This window comes from Setaria italica, chromosome II (assembly GCF_000263155.2).
Source record: "Setaria italica strain Yugu1 chromosome II, Setaria_italica_v2.0, whole genome shotgun sequence".
NCBI classification, from domain to species: Eukaryota; Viridiplantae; Streptophyta; class Magnoliopsida; order Poales; family Poaceae; genus Setaria; species Setaria italica.
Window position 1 is genome coordinate 48,943,934 of NC_028451.1, and position 8,575 is coordinate 48,952,508.

Sequence of the window (8,575 nt, forward strand, 5' to 3'; positions counted from 1 at the left end):
AGTTAAATCACTCGCTAGAATCATTTTCAAAATCTTTTCACTATTTGAGCTCCAAAATCCCGTCTTCCCGGCGATTCCGCCGTCCCGACACCAAAGCCGACCACTATCCATTTTCTTTCTTTTTCACCCGCGGGTCACGCCTCGTTGCTGGCCCGACTGCTTCCGCAAATCTGCCGACCACCCACCATTATCTTCCTTTTCCTCTCCGCGAGTCACGCCACACGTGCTCGCGACCGTTTTCGCAATCGTCGCCATCTCTCCCTCTCTTTTCTTCTCTTTTCCCTTCCTCTTTTTCCCTTTTTCCTTTTCCTTTCTCTTTTCCTTCTCTTTCCTTCTTTTTTCCCTTCTTCCTCCTTCTCACGCGCCCCCTGGCCGCGCAAGCCACCGCGCTCCCCCTGCCGCGCACGCCACCGCGCCTGCCTCCCCGCGCACCGTGCGCTTGCACCCGACCCTAGCGCCACCGCCTACGCGCCGCACTCGCCCCTGGCCCGCGCTCGCCACCGCACCCGGCCCCACACCCACCGCTCGCCCCAGCGCCTGCCCCTAGCCCTGCACACGCGCGCCCCACCCCGCACGCCATCGCCTGGCCCTGCGCGCCTGCCCGCCTCGTCGCGCGCGCCCCAACCCCGCCCTGCCGCGCTCGCGCTTCGCCACCGCGACACGCCACCACCCCTGCCGCTGGCGCGCCGCCCGTCGCCAAGTCTCCGTGCCACCCGTTCCAGTGCCGTCCTGTGCCCAAGCATCCCAGCCGCCATTAACGCCACCTGCCACCTCCCTGTGCACCACCCGTTGGCCGCCCCCTCCCCCTCGCCTCCAGCCTATAAAAGGCCCTCCACTCCACCCTCCACTCCACCACAAGCACCCCCGGCCATCTCCCTTCCCTCCCAAGCTCCCCAACGCCGCCGTCCATAACCGCCACCACTGCATTCCGCCCGCCTCCGTGGAGCCGCCCCTCCAAGCCACCCCAGCCCGAGGTGAGAAGAGGAATCGGTCCCTCTCGGTCTCCTCCTTCTTTTCCCCCAGTTCCCAGCCACTGCCGGCTGGCCGACCGCCCAAGCCCAGCCTTCCTCCCCTGTTTTTGTTCGAGAAGAAGGCAGTTTTGCCTTTAAGCCCCCCTATTTATATCGAGACCCTTCCCCTCTCTTTTCCTTTTCCATCAGAAGCCCCTCCCTCCCTCAAGTTCTTTACAAAAAGTCCCTGAACCCTTCAAAACCAGCCCCTAAATACCTTCTTGCCAACATTTTATGTGCCAAACTTCCTCCTATGCACTCCAAATTCGACCACGTCATTCCTAAACATATTCCCGCCAAGTCATCTACAAATTCCTTGAAAATACTCTTCTTCCTCTATTTTTGGTTCTCACTCTCTCCGAGCTCAACAGGTAAAACTTTATTTTCTTTTATTTATTGTGTGCCCGCTTGTGTGTGACGTAGACCATGGAGTGACCGAGGAGGAGGAGCGTGAAGAGGAGCTTGATGGCCAGTACCGCGAGCAGGAACTCCCGGAAGGTTTTGAGGACGGCAAGTCTAATCTCATCCTTTGATGCATATTTATCTTAGTTTTTCAAACACAACCTATTGGCATGTTTTATAAAATTGTATATTATTTTACAGCTAAAAACCCGGTTGGATAGCTACCCCTTGATTGTTATGATTATTCCTTGATGTCCTAGAATTATCTCTAAATATGATATGCTCTGTTTGGATGATAATTACTGCTAGAACACTTAGGACCCCGTTACTCATTTTATTACAAATCATGACTACAATGTCTTTTATCAAAGAATAAAGGTGTGAGTGTTTTAAAGGAGGAAATGGGTTTTGGGAAATAAAAGAAAAGAAATGTTTAGATGAGATGGGTGGTGTTTCTTGTGTGAAATACCAAGTTGGGCTTGTACCTTAGTGGTTGAGCAGGTTGGGAGATATCCATCTTGTCATGGCTAAGGACCGAGTTGATGTGTCATCTTGCCTAACCCAATTTATCATGCAACCACTCGACCTTTGTATGCGGCGAAGGCTTAGAATAAATCCCACTAGCTAGTCCGTTAGCCATCAGGAGAGTTGGTGAGCAACGGAAGATTATGGAGAAGGAGTAAGTCTTTGTGACTTAGGTCCCGATTAAGACCTCGTTGGTAGGTCGTTAACCCCTTGGTTGCTTCCGTGTTGGCTAGTCAGGTCTTAGCTAAGGTGGGTAATGTCTTTGATAGGATCCACACTGACACTAAGATGATCGTGCTGCGGTACCCTACTTGTGGGTAAAGTGTGCATCTCTGCAGAGTTAAAACCTATTCGAATAGTCATGTCCATGGTATTGGACGAGTTACGGTTTGAGCACGTAACTAGCTTTTGGGAGATTGATGATTTTTCATGGTGTGTGTTGGATTTTGGAAGTGTCCAGCAGTTGTGCCGTGAGCTACCATGGACGGGAGTCCGGTAGTATTAAAAATTGGATCATTTGTATAGGATCAAGCCCATTTAATGATTCGGTTACTAAAGAAATACTTTACGAAAACCCTTTTGAAAATGAACCCTTGCATGCGTTAAAAATCAAATTAACCTTAACCTTATCCTTAATTGACCTGTGCATATTCTTGTATTATCTCCCTCCATGGATGGGGTTGAACTTATTGAGTATTTTTGTACTCACCCTTGTTTTGTTGCTTCAAAGGAAGACCCATACTTCGTTGTTGAAGACATCGAGTAGGAGGTCGCTTCCGCACCGAACGTTACCTGTGGCGTTGACCCTTTGCAGGATGTTTCTGCTGGCGTGTAGTCCCGAGTGCTGTTTCTGGATATTAGCTTGGATCGTTACCGTTGTTTATTTACTTATCGTTTTGGCGTGGTTTTCACGTCTGCTCCCTCGGGAATTGTATGGTTTTTGAACCATCTGCTGGATAAATATGTTATCAACCTCCTGGGACTGATATTTGTATCACATTTAGTCTTTGCTTACGTGGGACGCTTCACCATAGGCGGCGGATCTAGGCAGCGGAGCCGTGGAGCTCAGGCGTCTCTCTCTTCCCCTTCCTCCCTCCCTCTCCTCAACGGGCGCCACCAGCAGGGCGACGAGGTGGCTAGCGGGTCGTGCTTGCACGTGGAGCAGCGGTCGTCGCGTGGAAGAAGGCGGAGCTTGTACGTTCAAATAGGATTTGAATTGGGCTGCTTCTTATGATTCCAAAAGCCAATTGAATGACATCTAGAATTTGACATGCATCGCGTTTCAATACCATGGCTGATTTGGCAGTGAACCTAATTCAATTCCATGTTTTCCAATATCAACATCCAAAAAGAAATTCATCCCACGATCTCGATCACAATTGCGATGGAGAATGCAGCGCACACATACAGGATGCTTTGGCAGAGGTCGGATATTTATCCATTTTCTAAAAAACCATACAGAATGCTTGGGGTGCAAAATTGCGCGTATTTGTGCAGTCTGTAATCAGATCGGGCAATGCGTCGAGACGATGTTCGCAGGTGGCCATGGCGAGCGCGCTGGAGGCGGAACTTTGTGACGCGGAGCAACCGGTGTCCATGTCCAGCGTCACCTCTCCCCCGCCGGTGTTGAGGGGCTCGAGGATGCAGAATTCCGCGTCGCCCATGCCGGCAAGCGTCATGAAGCTCTGCCTCAGGACGCCGTCCTCCGGATCTGCGACGAAGAGCCCGTCCGCCTTGACGAGCTCCCAGTCCGGGCGCGGTGGGCGGGAGCGGGACGACGTCGCAGGCGCACACGTAGCCGGGCATCGAGCGTGGCGTCGTAGTGGCCCTGGTCTCGGAAGGGCAGCAGCCAATCGCCGTTATCTGCTGTGTTTGATTAGTGATGACCAAGAGGTGGAGTAACCAGCAGCAGCAGCAACATAAGTACTCTATAATCATCATCACCAACAACATACTAATCCATTGCATTCCGTTCCCATTCATCGTCTCCCTCACCTAATTGACGCGTTCGGTCCCGATTAAACAAAGCAAATCATTAATTCTATTCAGGCAGCTGGAGTGCTGTGGGCTCCCGAGGGTCCTTAAACGGTAACGAGTGCAGTAACTAACCTCTTGCTTTGTTGCCATTAGGAGTCGGTAATACTTACTACACTCCTGGATTTTCTAGTAGTAGTAACATGTTACGGAGTTGCAGTGATGAACTATGAAAAATGCTTGCCCTGTCCATCATCCTAAGATGAGGAGAGTGAGATGCAGGCGGGGCTGTAAAGTGCAGGGCAGCACACCACATGGCCTGGCCTGGCACAGCAACCAATCGCCTGGCCAGGTCACTTAACTACCTACTAATCCAAAGGAAAAGGGATAATCGCAGTGAGCACCCTCACCTGATGGGCTGACCGACCAACCAGCTGGGCTTAGCTCACCTCCACACCACTCCACCGTCTCCCTCGAATTATAGAGGAGAGCGAGGAGGGCTTTGTCTCTCCTTCCAATTCCATTGCTGCTTCTGCTTGTTGGCTTCCTCCGATCCTCTCCGTCTCCGCGGCGCCTCTGCCTCTTCCTCTTCCTCTTCCTCTTCCTCTTCCTCTGCCGCTCTCCCTCTCCCCCAAATCCCACCCAATTTCAGGCCTTTGCAGCACCACCACCAAGCTCTGCTCTGCTCTGCGTCCCTTCCTCCGCGCCACGAATGCTGTGTTCTACCACTACTGTAATTATTAGGAGGACCTAGGCAGGCGGTAGGTGCGGCCACCGATGGCGACCGCCGCCAGGGAGACGCGTCTGCTGCCGCCACCGCTGCCCCTCGCCACGCTCATCGGCCGGGAGCTCCGTGCCGCCGGCTCCGAGCGCCCGACCCTGCGCTACGGCCACGCAGGCTTCGCCAAGCGCGGGGAGGACTACTTCCTCGTCAAGCCCGACTGCCTCCGCGTCCCCGGAGATCCCTCATCGGCATTCTCCGTCTTCGCCGTATGCTCCCTCTCTTTTCCTGGCTGCTGCTTCCTCATCTCACGCCCGCTGCCTGGATCTGACGCCGCAGGTCTTCGACGGCCACAACGGCGTCTCCGCGGCGGTCTACAGCAAGGAGCATCTGCTCGAGCACGTCATCAGCGCGCTGCCGCCGGACATCGGCCGCGACGACTGGCTCCAGGCGCTGCCGCGCGCGCTCGTCGCCGGATTTGTCAAGGCCGACATCGATTTCCAGCGCAAAGGTCGCCCCGATCGCATCTCCTTCCCGAACCCCTCTCTCTCTCTCTCTCTCTCTCTCTCTCTCTCCCCCTTCAGCTCTAGTAATTATTTAGACCTCAAAAAAAATAACACCTTTTCTCTCGCTCTGTGCCTGCCAACTCAAACTCAGGCGAGGTGTCGGGAACCACGGCAACGCTGGTCGTCATCGACGGCTTCACCGTCACGGTCGCGTCCGTCGGGGACTCGCGCTGCATCCTCGACACGCAGGGCGGCGAATTGCAGCTGCTCACTGTCGACCACCGCCTCGAGGAGAATGCGGAGGAGCGGGAGCGCGTCACGGCCAGCGGCGGGGAAGTCGGCCGCCTCAATCTCTTCGGGGGCCAGGAGGTCGGTCCTCTCCGGTGCTGGCCAGGTGGCTTGTGCCTTTCAAGATCCATCGGGGACACGGATGTTGGGGAGTTCATTGTGCCCATTCCACATGTCAAACAAGTCAAGGTTCATACCAATCATTTGCAGAATGCAGGGGATTTCTAGTCTACTCTGCTATGATGCATCTTATGCTGACTTGTGAAAATGTTCTTTTTTATTTGCAATTTCAGTTATCAAATGCCGGAGGAAGGCTAATTATAGCGTCAGATGGCATCTGGGATGCACTATCCAATGAAGCAGCTGCAAAGGCATGCCGAGGATTGCCTGCAGAACTGGCTGCAAAGCTTGTGGTTAAGGTAATTCTGCGTATAGCTCTCGAAGCTCGAAGATTTTTTTTTGGAGCATAAGCATGACTGACTCAGTTTCTAATTTCAACGTCCCCTGTTATCTGTGCAGCAAGCTCTGAAAACAAGTGGGCTGAAGGATGACACCACCTGTGTAGTTGTGGACATTATACCATCCGATCATTTGACATCACCGCAATTGTCTCCAAAGAAAAATCAGAACAAGTTGAAGTCACTTTTCCGTAGAAGGTCTCATAGTTCAGTTGGAAAGCTTGGAGGCAAGTCTGCTTCAATTGGTTCTGTGGAGGAGTTATTTGAAGAAGGGTCTGCGATGTTAGAGGAAAGGTATGTCATACTTGATATTGCTCCACTGTATTCTTCTTGGTCAATTTCTTTGTCATAATTCAGTACTTCAGTATTATTTATGTTGTGCAATTTAGTGAGGTATTACACAAATTGGACTTTGATGTAACATATGTAACACATAAATGGTCACATGTGTTTAGCATGGAATGGTCAGGTAGTAGGCTGCCTTGTTAATTTCTTAGAGCATCTGGACAACCTGTTGTATCTCTACTGGCTTTGCCTTTCAAACCTATCCTCATTGTTGACTTAGATTATCTCTATACATGTTCAATGAAGCTTTCTTTGACATGTCGCATCAGTTTTATTCTGAGATTCCAGAGCTATTTTAGTAAATAATATGTAGAACAAACGAACATAGCCAATTTTTTTCCTAAACTAGACCACTGATGGTACTTTGCCTGTGTTCTGTATAGATGATGAAAATGTTTAGCTCAATCTGGTGTGCTATATACCATGACTCTAGGAATCAGTTTCACAGCCTAACTTACCTTTTCTTTCTTTCTTTTCCTACGAGTATCTTAGTAAGATAAACAATATTGGTTCTTTTGATTTTTTTGAATTAGTTTTATGAACAGAACAATATTGGGTCCAGGTGTCATATCACATCACACCTACATTTGAACCTCTTATCTCTAGATGGCAGTATGGCACATAAAATATTTCAGCTGGGAGCCAGGGATAAACAAACACCTTTTTTTTCCTTTTAGAAAGATACAAACACTTGTCCATGGTTAGGACTTTGAAATGCATATTGAACTTTGAGGCTTTGTGGTTTTCAATTGCTACCTTGGATTGCTGCTGCATTTGTTGTTGAGGAAGACTAATCTGCTCGCACCTCTGTGTTTGCTCCTAAATAACATTAACAACAAAGCCTTACTGTTGCAGGCTCGGTAGGAATTTGTCCTTGAAAGCAGCTTCACCACCTTTCCGTTGTGCAATCTGCCAAGTGGACCAAGAACCATTTGAAGGTTTGATGACAGATAATGGTGATGGTTACTGCTCTTCCCCGTATGCGCCATGGGGCGGTCCACATCTTTGTTTGGACTGTCGGAAAAAGAAAGACGCTATGGAAGGTAAAAGATCTAGCCGCTCTACAGCATGCAGGTGAAATGAATCAAGACTCTGCTGAAGACAAGCCTGCTGCTGGGTGCAGAAACTAAAGAGAGGATAATAAGCTGCTGGATCCAAGTATAATTGTTTGCTGAAGAGTAACTAACTGTATTCTCAGCCTGGTACAAAATATTGGCTGCTAAGTGCTAACCAGTTTGTTGTCTACGTACAACCCCAACTGAAAAGTTTGATATTCTTGAGGAATTAGTTAAAAATAATTCGGAGCTTGTAGTTTTGATGTACCCTATAGTGTGTCTCGCCTTGTGCAGGGAAAATTGGCCTGCCTAGTGTTGTCTGTGGATCTTTCTTTGAATAGCTATCGATGGTGCTCTTTGGATTAATTGTGGAATGTATTTTTTGCTGGAACTGAAGTACGAAACGTGTGCTGATGTGTAAAACACCTGCTCTGCTCGTGCTGAATTGGCTTGCAGACATGCTGTTTTATCTTTGAGTTTTGAGCTGTTGATAGATAGAACAATTGAACTGCAGTAAGGGGATTCATCAGGAGATGTAGCATCATACCAAACCGTTTGATCTACATCCAAAATGCAAATGGGGCAAAGTAACATCCAAAATCCAAAATGCAAATGGACCGAATGATAATTGAGTTTCAACAAATTGATAATAGTAGTATAGTAAGCAAAAAGAATGACGGAACCGGATTAAAGTGGCAAGTTACAGCAGCAACAGCAGAGCTGAGGCAAGCAGACACAGCAGCATAGTGATGACGACACCACGATTTGTCTTGGCCCCCTGGCTCGGTATCCTCAGTGGCATGGCGCACTCGTCGCCGTTGAAGAAGACCTTGGACGGGAAGCCATCTCCGGCAAGGACGTCGATGCCGGGGGTCGTCTTCTTGGTGAAGGAGAACACCGACTGCAGCTTGCCAGGCACCGGGTAGTCGACGCCGCTCATGTTGGTCTCCCTGAGCAGGAAGTTGAAGCCTTCCCTACCCTTGATGAAGATGGTGCTGTTCCCGACGGCCGTGGCGTTGAAGGAGTAGGCCTGCTCGAACCCGGCGTAGGCCTTGTCCATGACGACGGCGGTGAACCACTCCTGCATGTCCGCGTCGCCCCAGTTGAAGAGCGTGAGCCGCGCGCTCCAGCCGCCGGCGAAGTCGGTGGCCACGTGCCAGTTGATGCTGACGCCGCAGAAGTCGCCGCAGGGCATGGGGTTGGGCACCGCGAAGCGCTTCTGGTCCGCCCACGAGAGCGCCTCCTTGGCCCGCCTCTCGAACGGCATGAGCAGCGCGAAGGGCGGCAGCAG

The 8,575-nt window shown here is 50.7% G+C and overlaps 1 protein-coding gene and 1 pseudogene across 1 annotated transcript; one reads left to right on the forward strand and one right to left on the reverse strand.

The window, feature by feature from the left end:
* The first annotated feature begins 4,316 nt into the window (after positions 1-4,316).
* On the forward strand, positions 4,317-7,683 carry LOC101779673 (probable protein phosphatase 2C 33). Its single transcript, XM_004958721.4, has 6 exons — positions 4,317-4,901; positions 4,972-5,143; positions 5,290-5,615; positions 5,720-5,845; positions 5,946-6,178; positions 7,085-7,683. The coding sequence occupies exons 1-6, from the start codon at positions 4,689-4,691 to the stop codon at positions 7,305-7,307; spliced, it is 1,293 nt and encodes a 430-aa protein (XP_004958778.1). The 5' UTR covers positions 4,317-4,688; the 3' UTR covers positions 7,308-7,683.
* Positions 7,684-7,781: 98 nt separating this feature from the next.
* The window catches only part of LOC101754425, a 1,474-nt pseudogene continuing 680 nt past the window's right edge, over positions 7,782-8,575 (reverse strand).

Coding starts and splice junctions, on each gene's coding strand:
- LOC101779673 (XM_004958721.4), top strand. CDS start 4,689: ATGGCGACCGCCGCCAGGGAGACGCGTCTGCTGCCGCCACCGCTGCCC. Junction 5,144..5,289: donor CATCGATTTCCAGCGCAAAG/GTCGCCCCGATC, acceptor ACTCAAACTCAG/GCGAGGTGTCGGGAACCACG. Junction 6,179..7,084: donor TCTGCGATGTTAGAGGAAAG/GTATGTCATACT, acceptor TTACTGTTGCAG/GCTCGGTAGGAATTTGTCCT.